The sequence below is a fragment of the Dermacentor silvarum genome, chromosome 1, assembly GCF_013339745.2.
Source record: "Dermacentor silvarum isolate Dsil-2018 chromosome 1, BIME_Dsil_1.4, whole genome shotgun sequence".
Classification (NCBI taxonomy): domain Eukaryota; kingdom Metazoa; phylum Arthropoda; class Arachnida; order Ixodida; family Ixodidae; genus Dermacentor; species Dermacentor silvarum.
In genome coordinates this window covers 118155830-118178449 of record NC_051154.1, presented here as the reverse complement: position 1 = coordinate 118178449, position 22620 = coordinate 118155830, and the positions used below count along the sequence as shown (strand labels likewise).

The window sequence follows — 22620 nt, the reverse complement described above, 5'->3', positions numbered from 1 at the left end:
ACGCATCGCCACGAAAGATATCCGGAACGAGAGGATGCTGAAGAGTCACCTGGGAAGGGCTTGTCGTCATCTGTGAAGGAGGAAGATTCGCCGATGTAGGAGTGTCCCTGCTGGTCGGAGCTGGAACGCTGGTGAATTCTGGGCTCAGGCCTAACAGGCGGCGGCTGAATCGGTGCACTGGAGTAATGTCGAGAGGTTGATTCTCGGGACTGCGTGTACGGGTCTGAGCAGGCGTCCCAAGCATCAGATACCCAGCAACTCCACCAGTGTCACGACGGCGAAAGCTCGAGGGACAAACGAACCGCACTTGTCGGCAGAGGCAGTAACAAGAATGGACGGTCTTAAAAATACCGCGCGCTAGTCACTGCTTCTTCTTCTTGCTATGTTTTTCATAAGTGCCGATGTGTCTTATGTCGTCATCGCCGCGCTAGACACGTGGCACTATTACATTGGAACGTCGGAGGTCTTCACAACCTCAATGACGTCAAAGAACTCTTATATAAGTTTAATCCCAAGGTGCTGTGTGTACAAGAGACATACCTAAAACCCACACAGACAGGCTTTCTGCCGCAATTTGGCATTTTCCGCAAGGACCGTGACGACACCAACACCTCGTCCGGTGGTGTTGCAATAATAGTTCATAAATGCGTCGCATGTAGAGCTCTAGATCTTCGAACACCTCTAGAGGCAGTTGTGGTTTGAGCCTTACTGCTTGGAAAGCTGGGGCGCGATCTTGTACGCGTTCCAAAATGGAACGGAACGCCTCCGTTCCATTTTGAAACGCGTACAAGATCGCGCCCCTGGTTACTATTTCTTGTGTCTACATACCACCTAATTATCGACTCCAAAGAACAGAACTTGAGGGATTAATAGATGCACTACCACATCCTTACGTATTGGTTGGCGATTTTAATGCACATAATACACTTTGGGGAGACTCCCGATGCGATTCAAGAGGCCAAATAATAGAACAAATCCTGCTCTCTTCAGGTGCCTGCGTGCTAAATAGGAACCAACCAACATATTACAGCCTTGCACATAATACAGCTACATAGACCAAAGCGTAGCATCCCCGACCTTAGTACCCTTATTAGAATAGTTATCATGAACTCCCTATGGCAGCGATAATTTTCCTGTGTGCCTTAAATCTACAAAAGAACATCATCTTCCCCCACACGCTCCTCGATGGAAAATTGCATCTGCAGACTTGGAAAAAATTAACACAATGATGCACATGCCGCGAAACACTCTTAACGATTTTAATGTAGACATTGCTGTTGCTTATTTTACCGCTTTTATCATTGACTGCGCATTAGAGTGCATCCCACAAACGAATGGGGCTCCAAAGAAAAGGCGAGTGCCCTGGTGGAACGAGGATTGCAGGAACGCGCGGAAAAAACAGAATAAGGCTTGGGGCATGCTGCGCCAGTCTCCAACAACTGAGAACCTCATTAACTTCAAACGTATAAAATCCCAAGGAAGACGAATATGGCGCATTGCTAGGAGAGAAAGCTGGGAAAAATATCTCTCTAGCATTAACTCCTACACGCAAGAAGAAAAAGTTTGGAACCGGCTGACAAAAACAATAGGCCGTCAGCCTTACCTCCTTCCTGCTTTAGGTCGATGACCAAGGCAACAACCTTGAAGACTAGGCTAACGCCCTTGGACAGCATTTCAAGCATGTGTCTAGCTCCGACCACCATTCGGAGTCATTCCGTAAACAAAACCAATTAGCAGAAAGCAGGCCGCTGAACAGGAAATGTAATAAAAATGAACCATACAACCGTGCATTTAGTGTTGCTCAGTTCAGAACTTCCATAAACAATTGTCAAAGCTCTGCCCCCGGAGCCGACAGAATTATGTATGAGATGATAAGGCATCTTCACTCCGACGCTCAAATGGCGCTGCTGTCCCTCTTTAACACTATTTGGGCGACTGGATACCTTTCACTTGTATAGAGAGAAGCCATTATAGTACCCATTCTAAAACAAGGTAAAGATCCATCTTCATTGGAAAGTTACCGCCCCATTGCATTAACAAGTTGCCTTTGCAAACTTTACGAAAAAATGATAAACCACTTCCTTGAATCAAATAAACTGCTCGATCCATATCAGTTTGCTTTTAGAGAAGACTGTTTTACAACAGACAGTCTTCTTCGCATAGAAGCAAACATTCATGACTTTATCAACAAACAGTTCTTTCTGTCTGTCTTCCTCGACATGGAAAAAGCGTATGATACAATGTGGCGGTATGGAATATTGCGAGCTCTCAGAAATTACTATTCGTGGGAAAATGCTTATCATAATTGAAAGCTGCTTATCAAATCGCACTTTCCGTGTTAGATTTGGTAATGCTCTATCGAGACAATTTACACAGGAAACTGGGGTGCTGCTGGCAGGCCTACTCAGCTGTACGCTTTTTATCATAAAAATGAACTCCTTGCGTTCAGCATTGCCGCCCGGCATGTTTTATTCTGTATATGTAGATGATGTACAGATTGGTTTCAAGTCATGTAACCTCGCAAATTGTGAACGACACATCCAATTAGGTCTTAACAAAGTGTCTAAATGGGCCAGTGAAATTGGCTTTAAACTGAATCGCAATAAAAGCTCCTGTGTTCTATTCACACAAAAGAGACGACTGGCCGCAGATCCCAATGTAGAGTTAAATCGACAGCGCATACCTGTGAACACAGAACACAAATTTTTCGGCATCATTCTGGACAAAAAGCTAACTTTCATTCCACACCTAAGTAATCTTAAACAGAAATGCCTTAAAACAATGAATATTCTGAAAATCTTGTCGCATGCGACATGGGGCAGTGACAGGAAATGCCTTATGAACGTGTACAAAAGCCTTATATATACACCCCTAGACTATGGGACCGTGGTGTACCAGTCTGCCACTCCAAGCGCCTTAAAGATGCTTGATCCTATCCATCATCTAGGTATCCGCCTGGCGACCAGTGCCTTCAGGACGAGTTCTGTAGAGAGTCTCTACGTTGAAGCTAATGAGTGGTCGCTGCATCTTCAGAGGTCATACCCTAGTTTCATTTACTTTCTGAATGTTAACGTGAACCGCGACCATCCTACTTACGTAACCATAAACAACATGACATCTGCAACGCTGTTTGATAATCCACCTGCAGCTATAGAACCGTTTTCTTTGCGCGTAAGAAAGCTTTCTGAGGAAATAGTTCAGATTCTTGAGCAAAACCTTATGGTACCAGCGAAGCCACTGCTGCCGTGGCAATGGCAGTTTATAGAATGCAATACATCATTCATAGAGGTGACATAGCATGCTCCAGAGGCACACATAAGAATGCATTTCCTAGAACTGCAGTCCAAGTATTTATGCAAAGAATTTTACACTGATGCTTCCAAGTCACATGCCGGTGTTTCGTTTGCAGCCGTCGGCCCATCGTTTTCAGAATCCAACGTCCTGTACCCGGAAACAAGCATCATCACCGCAGAGGCTTACGCAATACTGTCTGCTTTATACCGCCGCGTTATACCTTCACAGTCAGCCATATTACCCTTTGCGATTATTTGTATCATCGAGTACATAACACCATCGCTTGGTGCTCTTTGGCCATTACTGGCCCTTGCGCCATAAAACACCACATATCATCATCATGGAAAAGCACGAAAAGGCATTAGCATCGGAAAGGCATCGCTACAATATACCGGCCTTGGTCTTATTCACGTAGAGTGATCCGTATTTTTTTAAAACTCTGTGCATGATAGCTTGAACACTGTTTATATCTGTTAATACATATTTTGGTTTCTGTGTCCATTTAAACGTCGCTTAGTATGTACCTTTGGTCATTTGATCATCATCATCAGCCTATATTTATGTCCACTGCAGGAGGAAGGCCTCTCCCTGTGATCTCCAATTAACCCTGTCTTCTAGTTGACATTAGGAGGAAAAAAATGGAGCTGGGCAGGCCATGTAATGTGTAGGATGGATAACCGGTGGACCATTAGAGTTATGGAATGGATACCAAGAGAAGGGAAGCGCAGTCGAGGACGGCAGAAAACTAGGTGGGGTGATGAAGTTAGGAAATTTGCAGGCACGAGTTGGCCATTTGATATACCTATGTAAATAAATTAGTTTTTCTGCACACTGTATTGAAGTTTAAAAAGTACTAAAATGTTTTACATTTTATGAAGTGCTACAAGAATACCCCATTGAAGTTTACTGTCTACCTGTGTATGTGAGGTTTTGTATTTTTCTATGTGCATTATTTTACAGAGATGGCTGAACCGAATGGCATGAAACTTAACAATTTAGGTATTATTCTCCCTTAGGATAACGTCTTTATACCATCTCAGTGTTTTGATCAGAAAAGATGTCATGCAAGAAACTGTATGCTCGTTGCCAGGGCAACGAGCGTACAGTTCGTTTCTTGTGTCTGTCTTTTTTTATTGCGCTGAGTTACTTGTTCAGCCAGGAGGAGAAAAGGGCGGCAGGCAAGAGTGGCAGCCCTGCATACTAACCCTGCCATGTCATGGCTAGACTGCCAGACACACAGTTGGGTGAAATTTAATGATCTGCAGTTAGTGCCATTTATACCTTCATGCAAGGAATGAGAACTATACACAATCTCACAAACTTTGTCCAGTGCAGCAAAAGCTATGGGACATCAGCCAGCCATAAAAGAGAACCAGAAGGGCTCCTTCATTGTTGGCCTCTCATCGGCCTCCATGTGACGCTGGCTGAATGATACGTTCAAAAGAGGATTAGTAAAGCACAATAGGCTAACCCTCCTTCCTTTTCTGGAGCATGCAGCTGGCTCTTATTACTGATTGGCTGATACGAGCCCCAGCCTCCACTGCACCGAGTTTGGGAGATGGAAGTATGCACTTTACTGAAATGTCATAAGACAATCTCCATCTACAACAGGTGTGGCTGCCAGTTAACAAAAATTCGCTCTTGAACCATACCTTAATTAGCCACAAATAATTCAACCATCTCATAAGTTAAGCAAAAGTTAGTGGTCCCTAGGAGTTAATGCACACATCACTGTATTCTGCTTTTCCAATTGCAACATAGCAAATATTATTCACCAAAGTGGGACAAGCATTTGACGGCCTATTGAACCAGCAGATATTTTTTTTAAGTGTTGCTTTAAACTCCTGAAGTTGATATTTTTTTTTATGTGCCATGTAAAATTTGTGTTCTCTCCCTCTCTTTTCTTTTTTAACTTTAGAGCCTCCCACTTTAACGACAAAAATAACTTTTCTTTTCTGTAGTTGCGCCGAATGGAGCAGCCTGAGCTCAGCCAGTCCATACCACCTGCAGCAGAAAAATATGTAAGCGAAACCTCAGTTCATGACATTTTGGTTGATGGGGCACTGGAGTCAGTGTACAGAAATGAGGCACTTGGTCCAGAGCAAGCTGAGAAACTTGCACCATCAGAAGCACCTGCTGAGGACAGCTTTGGAGAGAGCGCAACTCCCTCCAGGCACGCTGGCATTGAAAAGCGAGAGCCTGTTTTGGGCAATGTGACGGTACCTGAATGCAAGACACAAGAAGCATTGCTAGAAGAAGAAAGAAAATTTAATTTATTGGACAAGGAACTTGAGAATTTAGTGAAACTATCTTCACAACGTTCCAAAAACCCACAGAATGAGGCTGTGCCTGTTGCCAGTCAAGACTTCACAGAAGTGCCAACTCTACTTGGCAAATCCGTTCCACAAGACGCTCCTGTACAACCAGCTCCACCTAGTAAAACAGTTCAGCCAGATGTTACTGAAGAAACCGCTCCACCTGGTGAGACAGTTCCATTAGATGTTGCTGAACAACCAGCTCATGCTGCTGGAGCAGTTCCACAAGATTTTTCTGAACAAGCTTCTTCATTTGTTGAAGCAGTGTCACAGGATGTAATTGAACGAGCTGCCCGAATTAGTGAAGCAGTTCCAGAAGTTGAACAATCAGCTCCATTTGCTGAAGCAGTTCCACAAGATGTTGAGCAGTCAGCTACATTTTCTGGAGCAGCGCCACAGAATGAAGTAGCTGAGCCAGCTGATGCAGCAACACAAAATGGGTCAGCAGCTACCTCCGAGCCGGAACTGAGGCGGTCATCCCGTCCACGGAAACCCTCAGTGCGTATGAGATCCCCTGGCGGTGAGACCGTGGAGCGCTCATCAGAACCTGCAGTTGTGAAGCGAAAATCAGCCTCACACAAAATACCAGATAACTTGCAAGCTGTGGTTCCTACAAATGCTGAACCTCCTACACCAACAAAGTCCCTCCCTTCCAAGATGGTGCGCATGAATTTTGGCAACAGCAGCTCACTTCTTTCAAAAGCAAAGAGAAAAACTTCAACCAAGGAAAAGACTTGTGTCACTCATTATCGGCAGCAAAGCACTCTACTAGCTGAAAGTCATGTTAGCCAGTATGCTTGCCAAAAGTGCAGTTTTCGTACTAGCCGCATGGACAACCTTGTGCGACACAACAAGCAAGACTGTGCATATGTGAAGGACTTTTTCAGCTGGGATGCGAACACTTTTACGGAAGCCACTCAAATGCCCAAGAAGAGGTCTTTGTCACCAGCCGTAGTTTGTGTGAATGATGGCACCAAGGAAGCAAGCAAGTCTTCGTCTGCTAGGCGCAAAAGGCATATGCGAAAATTTGAACGAAGCCCCAGAGCCCCAGAAAAGAAGAAACCAGCAACAGCATCTCCAAGGTACATCCAAATAATTGAGTGAGCATTTTTGCACTTTTTTGTTTAATGGCACGAGCAGCGAGTGACACTATTGTTTCTTGCGCAGAACTTCTGGTTCACCTCCCGAGAAAACTGGGAACGAAATTCAGAAAAAAAAATATAAGAACATATTGTACAGTACAAAATTTATGGGTTTCATTATAGATATGATATCAGAGCATAAGTTTATTTACAAGTTGAGTTACTGAAGGGTCTGGAATAATTAGAATTAGAAATCGCTGATTACCGGGGACAATAATCAAAATAAATCAGAAAAAAAATAGTACAGTACAAAATTCATGAGTTTCATTATAGATATGATATCAGAGCATAAGTTTAATTAGAAGTTGAGTTACTGAAGTGTCTGGACGAATTAGAATTAGCTTAGAGGAACTGGGGATGAAATTCAAAATAAATCTGAAAAAAAAAAATAGTACTGTACAAAGTTTATGGGCTTCATGTTAGATATCAAAGCATAAGTTTAGTTACAAGTTGAGTTACTGAAGTTTCTTTAATAATTGGAATTAGAAATTACTGATTACCGCACGCCAAAGCACAGAACACCAACGCTAACGTGCGAGTGCTACTAAGAGACACCCAAGTCAAAGATTAGGGTCGACTACCGTTTTTTTGCATGTTGTAACTCTTACAAGAAACTTGTGCATCTGCTTCTAAAGGTTCTGCTATTTATAAATATCTTGATTTGTTGGTGTATGAATGGTATCCATTTTTAAGTTTGCTGACCGTAAGGTGTAGTAAGAGGTACACAATGTCTGAATTCTGAGGAAAAGTGCAGTGGCAAAATGCAATTGCTGAGCATGTTGCTGCTAGCTGAGCAAGTCTCAATGTGTACAGTGTTCTTGTATCTGGTGATTTAACCTTGTCTGCATATTTTTAAGTAGCTCTAATGGCTATATTTCCACTATTGTTTTCATTTTACAGTGCCCTTGAGCCTGGAGTCAAGCAATTGCTTAATGGTGCAAAATGTGTTCACTATAATAGAAACTTGCTATATTTGTAGTTGCCATCAAAGCAGCTATGAGAATGTTAGCATTATGCATCTATGTTGAAAGCACGGAAATGACGCATGTGATTTATTTATTTAATTTGTACAGACTGTTTTATTGAGGTTCGCTTTACAAGAATCTGCTGAATTGTACTTTCAGGGTTTGCCAGGCTATCCACAGGCTACTATGTGTTGTGGAACTTACTGCTTAAATTCAAAACTCTTTTCAATGTTTCAGCACAGGTGGCCGCTCAGTCCTCTTACATGCATCCATTTATGGTATGCTCGGTGTGCAAGGAATGTGTTGTTAGATAGTTGAAATGACCTGGAAGATCACATTTAGTACCATACTGGGCATCAAACATCGTACTGCATAAAGTTTACAGTGTGAAAGCTATCTGGGTGTTCCTTGTGTCTCTCGAGTTCTGCATTGAGTAAATTTGAGCTGCTGTGCCACAGTTCATTCTATTCGTTCTAAATGAACTGTGTGAAAACCAGGCTATGATAAGTGGGTGTTCCTACATAAGCTGCTTGTAAAGTTTGTTGAATGATGAAAAATTTTTTGCATTGAGTCAGTTTGCTCAATTGGGCTGGACTATATTGCAACAGCAAGCCATGGTTGCCTGTAATTGTTTTGCAAAAAGCACCCTATTAAGAAAAAAAAAGTTTATCAGGAACTTCAGGCAGTTAAAAAAAAAAGTTGTAAAAGTTTAACCATTATTTAGCAGTTCGCGGTTACATAATCTTTAGAACAGTTCCGGTTTTCATGTCTGCATTTAATTTTTATGCAGGCAGTTTAGCTTTCATTTTCATTTTATTTCTCATCTTACAGTACAGATGGAGGGGTTGTAGAAAAAAGCTGCGCCAGGACAGCTTGACGAGTCTACAAACCTAATGTTCAGCAGGGGGGGGGGGGGGGGGGGGGGCAGTACTGGAACTTGTACAATTTTAAAACATAAATAAGTACACCAAGGAATGACCAAAGAATACACAAAACAGCAATATGTACACATAAGCGAACCTAAGCCATGTTATTTAAATACATACTATGAAGTTCTTCACGCGAACAGGAAAACAAATCAAAATTATTGACAGCATAGACATTGAGAAGAGATGGAAGAGTATAGTGTTGGTACTATCCATTCCTCGCCATGCCTTGTTGGATAGCCTAATACCTTTTTCCTTAGTTCTGCTAATTTCCTGAGGTTGGTTATATTTTTTCTGATTTCCGATTTAAAGATGACACTGAGGCAATATTTATAAAAGTTATGTACTTTAATCACTCTGGAGTGACTAAATAAAGCTGCACTCGGATGTCTGTGTGGCGAATTATACACATGTCGGAGATACCTTTTTTGGAATAAGTGTCAAGAGGGGGCAGTACACCCAGATAGCTTTCACACTGTAAACTTAATGCATTATGATGTTTGATGCCCAGTATGGTACTAAATGTGATCTTCCAGGTCATTTCAACTATCTAACAACACATTCCTTGCACACCGAGTTAGTTTGGGGTACGTTGTGGTACCCCAACCAACTGGCAATAATTTAAATATGAGCTAAAGATTGAGTTGTATATGAGCATCTTAGTTTGTGTAGGAAAGATGTATTTTAAACGACCTATGGCACCAGTGATTTGAGCTACTTTGCTTAATACGTAATTAGCGTGATAATCCCATGACATATTCGAAGAAAATATAACCCCTAGGCATTTGAACTGCTCCACTATTTCTACAGGACGTGAATTTAAAATAATATCTTCATGCGGTGGGATCAGTTTATTTTTTGGCCTAAAAATGACAGCCTTAGTTTTACTCTCGTTGATCTTCATTGAATTATCTGCTGACCAATCCTCAAGAGCTTTCATTGCAACGTTACATTGGTCAATAAATGCCTAAGCTGCATAATTTTTAGTGTTCACTGTTGGGTCTTCTATCTACCATATGCTGTGCACCTAACAACAGGTCGGATAAACGTGCAGCCCATTTACATTGCAAAGTTAGCCATCCCATGTTTCGGTATCAGTAATCCTGTAGTAATCCTGTAATTGGTATCCGTAATCCTGTAAAGGTGGACGTACATGGCGCAAACTACCATCTCGTTTAGCACTGTTAGAGAACATGCTTATATACTTTTTAATTGGGGGAGGAGGGTGAAATATAATTTATGACATGATGATGACATATGATGATGCGGTGTGCCATAACGGTGGCATTTACTTGCACCCATTGGCGCTGGCAAACTCGGCCTCAGCTTCGATAAGCGTGATGGACGGAGTGCTTATGCACTTTTCTTTTTCTATTGCTATCGCAAGTGCTTTCCATATTTCTCGCTCTGTTTTTTTTTTTTTTTTGCAAATGAATTTGGTGCTTTCTAGTAGCGGGAGAGCATTTGGACTGTTCGCATTGCGAAGCCAAGTTGCTAGGCACTGTCAAAAGCTGGCACGTGTATATCTGCTCCTGTAATCTGCCGTTTAGACAGCGTCCAGTCTGCCCAATATACACTTTCCCGCAAGTTAGTAGGATGTGGTAAACCACGCAAATAGCGCAATTCCATGCACTTGTTTACATGCTTAGTTTGACAGACTGTAGCGGCTTTCCTTGGATCCTGTGTTCACTCTCTTACATATGCCTCTTAGTTTTTGCGGAGCGGAGAACAGTACTTGAATGTCATGGCGTTAGACTGTCCTTTTTATTGTATGTGACAGTCCAAGTATGTAAGGCAACACCACGCATTTTTCGATTTTCCTTTTTTTTTGGGTGTTTTATTTGGCCTTTTCCTGTTCGTCCTGATTTTCAGCAACATATTTTCATAGATTTGCACCACCATGCTTTTGGGGTACCCACTGGTCTTTAGGCGAGACCTACTTGCAAATCGATGCTCTCCCCCACAGCATGGTGGCACAATTTTTTAACTGCTTAACTGATGCAAGCCTTGGTGATGCCTCTTTTTAAGATGTTTGTGTGGCAAGAGTCATACTGCAGGTTTTCTTTCCCTCATCTCGTTTTATAGCACCAGCTTGTGTGGGAGCCGCTAAGCCTTATGTTTATGTCAAGGTACCGTAATTCCCCTTTAGTAGGAGTCTCGTGTGTGAATTTGAGACCTACATGTGCTTTCTTGAACATGACAGTAACAGTGCCTAAGCTCACTGGGTCACTATGGCTTAGTTACATCCACACCAAATAATCGTCAACATATCTAAAACAGTTATGTTAGTTTTCTCAAACAAGACGGCGAGTTTTCTGTCAGCCACACTGAAAAATAAGTCCGAAAGAATGACAGCTATGCAGGAACTAATATAGCAATACCGTCCTTCTGCGCATACACACTATCACTGTATTTGATAAACGCCGACGGCAGTTATAGTTTTAGCAAGTTGACAAAACTGGAAATACTGCACTTGCACAAATCCTGAATTTTTTGTAGCCGAACTTGTTCATGGCTGCTTCTACCACCTGTACCACCGCTGGCCCCGAAACACTGTAGAATAGGTCCTTCAAGCCTATTGAAATGCAAGACATCGGTGGGCTGCTCTTCAGTGTTGCAATAACTTCTTCAGAGTTGCGGATCAAGAACGGATCGTCGAGAGGAAAGGCATTCAAACAAACCTGGAGGTAGTTCGCGATGCATCTTTGCCATTTTCCTCGGTCTTCAATGATCGTGCTGAAGGGAATTCCTTTTTTGTGCGTTTTTATCGTAAAAATGACTTCAGAGTGATTTGCGCTCTTTCATATGCTTTGCCAATCTTGTCAAGCCCATACTTTCGCGTTTTTCTAGCTTTTCTTTTCAGTTTTGCAATTGTTTTATAGGTCATGCTGCCTTTAGCAAAATTCTTGATGGCTTCCCGAGTGGATTTTTCATTTGGTCACGTAGTATAAAAAAGATGGCCCATCGCCATGACGTTCAAGTTCTGTTCTCTGCTCTGCAAAAACTTAAAGATATCAGGAGGCTGAACGCAGGATCCAAGGAAAAAGTAAGTGCTACAGTCTGTCAAATTAAGCACGTGAACAAGTACGTGGAATGCGCTAGTTGCGTGGTTTACCACATCCCACTAACTTTCGGGAAAGAGTATATAGGGCAGACCGAACGCTGTCTAAATGACAGATTACGGGAGCACAAATACTCGTGCCAGCTTCTGACAGCGCCTAGCAACTTGGCTCTGCACTGCAAAAGTGCAAATGCTCTCTGCAACTTGATAGCACCGAAGTCATTGGCACAGCAAAAGCAGAGACAGAGCGAGAAATATGGGAAGCACTTCCAATTGCAAAAGAGAAGTTGTAAGCACTTTGTCCATCAACGCTCATTGAAGCTGAGGTTGAGTTTGCCAGCACCAACGGGTGCAAGTGAACGCAGCTGTTCCGGCTCACTGCATCATCACGTCATCACCTTGTCATATGTTATATTTCATCCCCCCCCCCCCCCCCAATCACCTTGTAAACCGCGTTGTAACGAAGTCGGTAAAGTTGGCAATTTGCTTCGTTATATCGAAATTTTGTTGTATTGAAATTTGACGTTTTATTTAATTAAGTGCAGCTGCAGAGTGATTTTTCTTACACGGAAAGGGTCCGCAAAGTTTTCCGCATTATCGGGCAATCAAAAAAAGCAAATTTGAATGAGAAAACAATTCATTTTGTTGAATTTGGGAGTCTGCGATGAATGATATGGTTTCATGCCACGTCGACGATATCTTCACATTCGCGATATGAATTAAACGAAGACAGCCACGCTTTCGCATCCACTCCGCCCATGCTGCTGATAGCGTCGCCCGCACTGAAACGACGCTATCATGAAAAGCGCTGGCAGCGGCCAGGCAGCAGGGAGCAAATGCTTCGTCTGCCTCTCACTTCAATGGGTCTCCGAAACTCGAGATTACGCAACCTCCAATACTAAAATTTGCCGCTGAGCCGTGCTCCCTCAAGGGCTGCAGAAGATAGCGCCAACCTTTCCTTTTACAAACGAACCACTTAGTAGTAACGCACGGGAAGACAGCTTACATGATGTCACGCCCTCTCAGCACACCCACTCTTTGCACCTGCAGCAGATTACCTCTAAAGCAGAGTGCGCGGCTGCGCGTGCGCTCAGCCGAGCTTACAGCCATGTACAGCCACAGCCAAGACGCGTGCCAGAAATCCAGGCACGCACCAACTTACCCCATCTCCCCCCCGCCCCTCACGCGTGCCTTATTGTGTTATCGCGACCTCACTCGCCTCGTGAAGCCACCATCTTTCTTGTCACCCTCGCACGCTTTCACCCGCACCTTGTGGGGATTGATGGAGGTGCCGGCGCCATTGCGCGGGCTTCACCTGTTCTGCCGTCCCTCGCCTTCATTCCCCACCCGCCTTCATTCCCCGCCCACGCCTAACCGGTTCCCGCAGTGGCGCTGCGCACGCAGTGGTTTGCGGTGAGGGCGGGGCGCTGACGTCACTACGCGGCTGCGTTTCGGCTGTTAGCAGCGGAGCGGGGCTTTATCTCCGGGACCAGCGCACGGTACGTACATGCTTTCCTCTCGTCCGCCGACATCTTTGTGACTAGGACTGAGGCTTGCGCACGGTGCCTTTGCCCATGCGCGGAGCGCGTACTTTGTGCTGATCCTTTTCCCGACGCTAAGCTGACAAGCAGCGCCTAGCGCTCGCGCGAGATCATACCACGCCGAGCCGCACTTGCCGAAAGCTTAAGCCGAAAGATATTGCTCGAGCTCTCGTGAGTTTACCCATTGGTTATCGCCAGAGCAAATAGCATAGCCGCCGGGACTTTTCCTAGCGGCGTGTCCCAGCTTGAGCCTGTGCTCTCGCCGCGATGTGCTATAGGCGCCTGTTATTTTATTTTCGCCCTGGTGCGGGACTCCTTTGGCTCCCCGCTGCGTGGGCGTTTGTGCAGTTTTGGTGCCGAAGGATTCAATAAATGGTTTCCGTCAACTCGGGGCTTTACTGTGTTTTTGCGTGTGTCGCTCGGTAGCCCCTTGCGGCCTCTGAGCTCGCGCGCGAGCGGAGCTGGAGGCGACGGCTGACGCGGCCCTGTGGCTCGCTAAGCTCGAACCCGCGAAGGGTAGTCTCCTGTGAGACACCAAGAACCCACAACCTAAAGCACACAGTGCGCGAAGCGCGTTAAGATCTTATCGAATTCTGGCTTTATACGGAACAGGACGCTGCTCCACTTCGGCTTTCGCAAGCTGCCATGTGTAATTCAATCATTTGATTATCTGCGTCCGCGGAAGTTTCTATTTACTGTCTCAGTATTCCTTTGCGGCGGCAGTGAAATTTCGGTACAGTTGAGTCCCGCTAAAACGAAATTCACGGGGCACGCGAAAAATTTCGTTGTGGAGGAACTTCGTTGACACGAAATTAGTATGTATATACGTACGCCACACGGCAAAGCTGTGAACTAAACCGAAACCATCGTCCGGTAAATCTTCGCGATAGCGTGGGAGCAAAGGTTGAGTCTCAACCATGGAGTAAGATAAGACAGGAGCGCCGACTCCGCTCGTCTGGAAGGGACACATCCTGAAACGCCGGTTCCTGCTTCACAGCGTATTCGCCAGATGGCGCTATGAATGAGGTAAAACACTGGAGCGGAGATGCGGGCCTAACAAATTGAAAGAGCAAAGGTGCGGGTGAGCTAAGCCTAAAAAACATAACAAGCTCGGGACTCTCTCGCAGCGCCTGCTTGCCTATCCGTTTTGTCGCCTGCTCCGCACACGCCCCGACACCTGTAGCGCACATAGCTCTTGTGGTTCACGGAGTGACGTTAGCAGGAGAAACAAGTCATGTATCATTTTATTTTATTTATTTGATACGGGCCGAATGCAGGGCATTTGTCAGGTGGCCTACATGGAACTTTAGAAGGCACAGGAACAGAAAATAAACAAATTACGGAAACTAAGACGGAAAGAAAAACTATAGCAAATGGTAAGGCGATATAACGGCAGTTCAGGCGGTCTCAAGCAATGACAGACGACAGCGAAAAGCTTTTATGGGAAAGCTGACGTTTATCACTCTTTTTTTATCTGAGCAAGCATCAAGTGCTAAGATGCTTCGCTTGCTTCTTTGTTTCTCGCGGTGCTTTTCGTGTCGCCCGGTTCTCTTGCAAGCAGAATCGCCACATTCTCATTAAACATGATAATTGGGAATTCCTGCCAGTGTTTCCTGCTTATTATTTCACAAGAGAAGCTCTGATTATGTGTCTGCATAACTAGGGGAATCATCTCGAAGGCAAGGCTGAGAATTTACAGGGTAACCAGCCGGTATTTACACTGGCTAACCTCCCTTTCTTTCTCTCTCTCTACATTATGGCATGTCTCTGGACAAGGAAAGGCACCTGCACTGTGTGTAGTTGTAGACAAATTTAAATTGAGCTCCTCCCGTCCTTCCGCATTGGCGTCTTCTGGTTTGTCCTGGCATTCAGCATCATTGAGCTACGCCAGGCTTCCCTAAACAAATTGAAGGAGCAGCTCCTCTTCGAAGTCGAGGCACTTTCTTTACATCTGGTATGACATCGCCTTTGTCTTTGCTGAAGTAACTATCAAAAAAGCTGCTTCTCGAAGTGTCGCGCACATATTTTGTCCATTGCTTTAAGTGCTCGCTTACTTTCAGGAATTTTTTGACGCCATTGGTGCAGTAGTTGAAGATCAGATGGCGCCGCGAAGAGCGAAAACTTCTCGCGTCCTTTGCCATACTCAGATTTACAGCCGGGAACAAAACACTGTCCTGTTGCTCAGTCTCTTCACGCAAAAGTATCAGGATACCTTGTTTCGTCAGGCATGAATGAACATACTGCAGACATGGTAAACAAAGCGAGGAAGACGAAAATTTCGCACCTACGTTTCCGCGCAGACGAGGAGTGAAAAACAAGTACTTCTGTTGAGTCTTTTTGTACGGCATCATTTATCGTCTGTTTCCTCTAAAGACATGTAAAAATGTTTCGCATACGTGCATAAAAATGCTACTGCGTGTTTGCGCTTTTATTATTTGTGCGCATATATTTTTTGTGTTTGATTGCTGTCACATTGAGGCGGACGAGGGCCCACGTTTCTAGCAGACGACAAGCTCTACGTGTGCCGCCCTGCCGGTTCCGTGCTGCCGTCGCCACCGGCCTCCGCCACTCAGTGCATGTGCACATGGAAGCAAGCTGTTGAGTGTTTTCCACGCACCTCGACAGATGGCGCTACGCGATGACTAATTTAGCGTTACACGGTTTGTCCCGAGCAAATGCGTTGCACGGCGGAGGAGTCAGCTATGACAAAGTCAGCAAACTTGGCAAGCTTGCGCTTAATGGAAGTTTTATTTCCAGAAGTCGGTCAGCCTGGATTGCTTACGCTTCACGGCAAGCAAAGGCGTTGCGCGAGTCTCACAGTCCATTAAAAGAGCCGTCGCAATATCATTGTCGTGGGCTCTGATAACTTTTAAGATGAGGTCAAAAGGATCCATTACTTTCAAAGCAGTCGCCGGAGTCTGTGTGTTTAGCGGGTTGCCATTTTCCCCAGAAGACGAGACGTTGGCATCATGTTGACAACAGCGGCTGCGGCGTGGCTGCCGTATCTTGAAAGCAATCTGCGCCGTGCACAAAGTGTGTGCCCGCGCGGACCTCATCTTCAAAGCGATCTGCGATGTGGGCAAAGTGCAACGAATGCTGGTAAAGTCGTGTGCGCTGTGCTTTCGACGTTTAGTTCGTGTTGAAGCGAGAGACGGCACAGAGGTCAATTTGCTCGCTGCTATTGCCGCGCCTTCTCATTCCAGCGTGTTGACACCGAGTTGACAAACTTGCGAAACTGCAAAATTTTTTCCGTTCGCTTTCTGCCTCGGCGATCATATGTGCTTTCTCGAGAGAGAAATTTACGCTTCATTGGCGTAGCCATTTCGATGGGAGACACACACTGCAGAAGATGGCAGTGATTATGTTAATCCCGTGCAGTCTCACGCACGTGCGTGATGACCACATGTGGCTATGGATTGCAGTGGCATAAATCGGCACTTTGAACTTGATTTTGTTAGTGAAACCTCGTTCAAGTGGACATACGATCGTCACAGCTTTGGAAGGGCCTTGTGATTTGAGTACTTGGCAGTTACTATTTCACTTCAGTCTCAGTTTCGTTCTCGAAAAGTTTGTTGAAGCGGAAATACCGAATAAAACACCTTCATTATGGAGATACTTTTTTTTTGTATTACTTTCTATGGGCAGCTGACAGGGAATCGGAAAATCTTCGTTGTGGCGGAAGTTTCGTTGTAGGGGGATTCAACTGTATATTGAAATCGCGTATAAACACACTTCGTTATATTGAGGTTCTAAATATATGGTGTTCTATGGACAAGAGGTTATGAAAAGTTAAATACTTTTTTATATCGAAAATTTTGTTATATTGAAGCTTGTTATATCAAAGTTTAACTCTATATAAGTGTGTTCTCTAGCAGTATAAACGAGTTGGTAGTTTGTGCCACGCATGTCTACTTTTTGTTCTTTTATGTTCATTCTTTAGTAATCTTCCGTCAGTGCAATACAGTCATGAAGCATACTTTCTTTGAGCTAGAGAATGTGGATCTTAATCCTGAGCAACTGTTACTGAGAATGAAGGCACCACTTTACTTGCAGGTTTAATTCAGCAGTTCAGCACTAATTTTCTTGGTGTCCATTGTATTTAATTATGATCATAGGTTGCCACTTGATTGTGTTTATTACCCACTGTGGTGGCGTAGTGGCTATGGCGTTGCGTAAGCCCAAGTGCGCGGGATCAAATCGCGGCTGTGGCAGCTGCATTTCGATGGGAGTGAAATACGAAAACGCCCATGTACTTGGGCATTAGGTGCATGTTAAAAAAACCCCAGGTAGTCAAAATTAATCAGGACTCCAGTTTCAGTCCTCTATTATAGTGTGCCTCATAATCATATTGTGGTTTTAGAATGTGAAGCCCCAGAATTAAAATCATTTAATTGTTTGTTATTCACCTCTATATGTCTTTTAGATAGTCGCTTTTTGACTTTGATGGTAAAGGCCCCTGAACCACTTTTTGTCGAAATGGTTGAAATCCATTTGAAGTTAAAATAGGCTATTTCAGGAATACTTGCCACAAAAGGTGCTTCAATGCGTTCAGCAAAAGCTGAGTTATTGGCAGTCAAACACCCCCTTCGCGGAGCTTTGGCTCCTTCTTCAATGCCTTGCACTATGAAAGCAATGGTGGGGTGGGGTGTGCCCAGAACGCTGTGCCTACTGAACGTCACTGTGGTGCGCAGTTCAAATTTGAAATTGGATATTCACGAAGACGCCACTGCTTCCAATTTTAGTGCCTGCAACGCACCAAACTTAAGTTTTTAGTGCCTGCAACGCACCAAACTTAAGTCAAACGGGGTTGTCTTCAGCGAGCAGCAGTGAGCTCAGTTAGCAGACTCGTCGCGGCACCCTGCGACAGCCGTGGTATCTGCGCTACGTAGCAGACCACAACTACGTGCAACTGTAGTGCGTATATGCAGTGTTTGCTTTGTGCATGACAGGGCTTGAGTGTGTGCTTGCACTTATATGCTCCAGTCTGGCCATGCTACGTGATATGGACAGGCTTTGTCTTGCACCAACTTGACCTTCACATAGTAGCCACATCCAACTTGAGCATTCTTGAAATGTCCTTGAATTTTGAGTCTACTGTTTTTCCAAACTCTGTGTTATGGTTCGATTAGTGTTTCATGCACAATTCTTGTTATTTCACATCTTAGGATGCATGGGGAGAGCTCTGAAGATGACAATGATGCATCTGTGTCTGATGCCACACCACAGGAAAGTATGTACTCCATGTCGTTTTTTTCGGTCGAAGAGTAATGGGGCCATTTGGCTTGCAGTGCAGGTAAACGAAAAATGAGGAAGGTATAGACATAGACATTTGCCTTAGTGGCCTCACTAAGGGGGGATGGACCGCCCCAGGTGCAACTTGCTGACCGGTGGCTGTTCTGTGGTCACTCTCAAGCCTTTGTTTTGTCAGCAGCTCGTAGCTGAATGCAGTAAATGTTTCTAGAACGCTTACATTCTTAGAATGCTTACAAAATGTGACCTGTCAAACTGCTACCATATTGTCTTCTTTTATTCTTACAGAAATCAGTGCAGAATTTCAGGGAAAATTAAGAGCATTGCCCTAAGGCATTTAGATGATTTCACACTCACTATACAAAATGCGCGTTAAAAAATAGGAGGGACTGGCAAGAGGTAGGTAGGTAGGTACAACTTTATTTGACAAAAGGTGTCGTTCAAGGGGGGAGGTAGTCTGTCAGTTCGTGCCTGCCAGCCACCTCCCCGGCTCTCCACGGCCCAGAGCTGATCCTCAAGGCTGGTCCCGGCGAGGATATTATTCCATGCCCGGGATAAAGGAGTGGCCATGAGAGAGTGGGGGGGGAGGGTCCTTCCAGCAGTCCCAGGTAACGTGGAGAGTGGCGATATCTCCACATAGCTTACAGTGGGGGCCGATTAGCTCCCGGTATATGTAGGAGAGGATCTGGGGGCAAGGAAACGGATGCGTCTGGAGTCGACGCCAGGTGATTTGTTGACACTTGGTTAATTTAGGGTGAGCAAGGACGAGAAGAGAGAAAGAGGGTACACACACACACGTTCACACACGTCGAGCAGTCGCACTGGGTGCCAGGAAGATATGTGGCACATGTGCTTGCTACTAATCAACTTATTTGTTCACAGATGTGCTGTTGTGCTGTAAATGATGGGTTGGTAATTTAATTTCAAAGTTATGCAGATCCAACATACACCTGTGTGTGTGTGTGTGTGTTTTAAGAGAGAGAGCTTTCGTGAAGAGGCTAATCAAATGCTATAAATTTGCCCATTTCATTCCTGCGGATTTGGTGTAAAGGAAACTGGCACATGTGCATGTGCTCTCGTGCACCCATACTACGCAGTGCGGCGATCATCTCGGAGATCTAGTTGGTGTTGGTGCGATAGAAGTGCATGTGTGATTGTGACCTAATGGTTAGACCATCAGGCTGCTGTGCTGGGTGACAGAGGTTCGATCCCACCATCGAGCACGTAATTCAATTTTTGTTCTTATGTTTGAGCTATTCGGCAAGACAGCAGCAGCACCCAGTAGCTGCAGTCAGGAAAGTCAGGGGTTCGTAAAGAAAGCTTGACTTTAGTATTTATCATGTCCTCAGTTATCTGATAAATCCAGCCTCCTACGTGTTAGGAAGTTGCTTTCATGTCTACATAAGGATGTGGTGATATGCCTACATACAACGCTATGCTTTTGACAGACCATACCCAATTTGAGTGCAGCTATCACAAAAAAGAAAAAAAATTGTAAAGGCTTTGCCATGAAATCAAGAGATAAAAACACAGACCACTCTCATTGTAAGTTGTAGAACAAGCTCTCATGTAGTAGTAGCTGTGTCATGTGTAAATTGACTAACCTTTTTAAGATCACACAGGAGGTGGCCCACACAGTATAGTTATCACATAGATTTATGCAAATAACTCAATTTTTAAGTTATTCCTTGACCCTGTCAATAACCTTTGTTCTGGAGCTTTGCAGTTTTGTCTTCTTGGAAATAGCTTATATATATATATATAAAGGATATCGTCCTAATTGTCTTCCATTTTGGCAGTAATTAGCGCAGTTGTTTTTGTTCTTGCACAAATTAGTGTGACAGATTTTGTGTAGTTTCAACTTTGCTTGTATTAAAGGCTTTTCCGCAAGCTACTGCTATTTCAGTATTGTGATATTGCGTTTTATCTTCCTGTTTGCACAGAAATTGAGTTTGCTGAAGATGACGTTGTTTGGGTGGAGTGGAAGCGTTTGCACTGGCCTGCTTTGGTTAGTAGAGTTTGATGATTCTGCTATTTTTTAACTGAATGACACTTATAAAAACCATGCTTAAGTGCAACAAAATGTGTTCAATTCTCGTTTTTCAGGTTCTGAAAGTTTATCCGAAGACTAGGAAAGCTAAAGTTTTTCTAATTCATTCAATCACGGCAAAAGAGACGTATGTGGGATTTTTTGTAATATGCATTGAATGTTGTGACGGACCATTGGTTTGAAATATTCCTCTCCTCCTTTTTCAGTGCCTTAGTCAACATTAAAAAGATGTTTAACTTCAACAATGCCGAGAGGAACAAACAGTTCTTGGTAAGTTGGTGTAGTTAGTCATTAGCACACCCAGGATTATTTTTCTGGGGGGAAAGGGGAGGAGGGGGGGAATTTGGCAAGAAGTCATGATAGTTATATATATATAAGGTGTTTCTACGGAGACTTTTAATAGACCCTGAAACGATTTTGACAATTTTGTACAAGTTTACTGAGTCGTTAAGGTAGGTCCTTCTGATCATTACTTGACGCATCTAAGTGCTTAGCATAAAGCGTGTAATTTATTATAAGGTTTTAAGAAGGCACATCGCTACCGATCGCAACATGCTTCTCTGCTGAATTTTCAGCTGCCCCTGACCAGGTGATGCAATTTGACCATATGATGTCAGTAGGGCGAGCTATCTGATTGGCTGCCCAGGATGCATCATCAATAGTTTTCCCAACATTATGGCAAACAAATGTTGTTTGTAATAGTTGAAGTGTTAGTTAATTTGTTTCTATAGAATGAAACTAACAGAAAGAGAATGCACGAGGACAATGTATCACTACACTAAAGCACTTCTGACACATAGCCAGTGTCATCTGCTTGTGTTATAACGTGCTCCATGTTGATGCGAGCTGCATGGTCTGTGTTGGTCTCGATCTGTCTTTTCGCGAGCACCATGATTCGCCCTTGCATTGTGGGCTGCAAACGTAGCAATCGGCGACATGTCAAGCTGTGACATGGTGTCCCTTTGCAAGGCAAACATGTGAGCGAAGTGGCTGCAGCGCTGGATATAGGTATCCAATCGGCACCAGCATCTATGCGTTTGTGGCCGTCACTTTCACACCGAAGGTTTACTCTATACCAAAATAGTGCTTCGTGTGTCCAGTATTTGGGTAAATGCGAGTGCAGCTGACTGGGCCTAGGCGTTTTACGGGATGAGCGGAGGTGCAAACGTCAACAGCCTAGACAGTGCAGCCACCTGGTGGCATAGAGCTCAACCAAACACAGAACTAATATTGCAGTAGTCAAGTGTATTCTACTTCGCTGCTGGTGCAAATTTTTGGCAGGAGTGTAATTGGGAACGCATTGTTTTTCTAGATGTTTAAAATGTTTTACACTTGTGTACAGCAATATTAACTCTGTGTATGGCTGGTTAAGCTCTGCGCCACGTGGCTGGATCATGCAGACCAATCAGGTCGCTCACATATGTCTGCACTAAAGCGCTAAAGCTCCTTCATCATAGAAATAGTAGTATGGAGGGGCTTAAGTTTACACCTTCACCCATCCATCAAAATGCCCAGCTCGCCTGTGGTTACCGGAAAACTGCACACGCTTGGCACTGCGACACAATGCTCGCAACGCACGCTACTTCAATAGCTCTAGCTTGCAGGGGTGGGACTCCTGCGCCAATTGCGCCATTTTGATACAAACGCACATTCCTGCGCCAAACACAGAAAATTTACTGAAATTGTGCCACGCTGCGCCAGAACGGCTTCGGCATGTGTACTTCGTCAGTAGCAGCCAACAGCGAGCAGATTCGTTCTCCGAAAAAGAGTGTGGCCGTTCATATTCCGCACACTGCGCAACGGCGCCTTCTGCATTTTCTTGTCATTTTCGCACTTATAACAGTGGACTTTCGGCGCTTCCAGCAAACGCCGTAGTGCACCTCCATAGCGAACTATGGAGGCGCGCGCTGCAGCAGGTTCAGCTGGCGAGCGTCTCTGTCCCCAGGGCCGGTATGAAGCAAAACTATTCCTATCTGTTTTTAAACCCATATGGGCGAGGCCTGAGCCATTTAGACCTATCATGAAGGGCTAATGGTGGATTTGGAATAAAATGTCGCAGTTTTGCCCGAAAGGCGA

At 44.4% G+C, this 22620-nt stretch overlaps 2 protein-coding genes across 4 annotated transcripts in view; one reads left to right on the top strand and one right to left on the bottom strand.

Annotated features, from left to right (window-relative positions):
• The window catches only part of LOC119435899 (nicotinamidase-like), a 324581-nt gene that overhangs the window by 227844 nt on the left and 74117 nt on the right, over positions 1 to 22620 (bottom strand). The gene's annotated exons all lie outside the window — the stretch shown is intronic.
• LOC119435767 (nucleolar protein dao-5-like) overlaps positions 1 to 22620 on the top strand; it is an 84643-nt gene that overhangs the window by 13074 nt on the left and 48949 nt on the right. For 2 of the 3 annotated variants that reach the window (XM_037702494.2, XM_037702505.2), the window contains exons 2-6: positions 5256 to 6709; positions 18410 to 18474; positions 20438 to 20502; positions 20601 to 20671; positions 20751 to 20814. In XM_037702494.2, the coding sequence (XP_037558422.1) occupies positions 5265 to 6709; positions 18410 to 18474; positions 20438 to 20502; positions 20601 to 20671; positions 20751 to 20814 (1710 nt within the window). In that variant the 5' untranslated portion in view covers positions 5256 to 5264. The remainder of the gene's footprint in view (positions 1 to 5255; positions 6710 to 18409; positions 18475 to 20437; positions 20503 to 20600; positions 20672 to 20750; positions 20815 to 22620) is intronic. The other variant, XM_037702501.2, reaches the window with a different exon arrangement.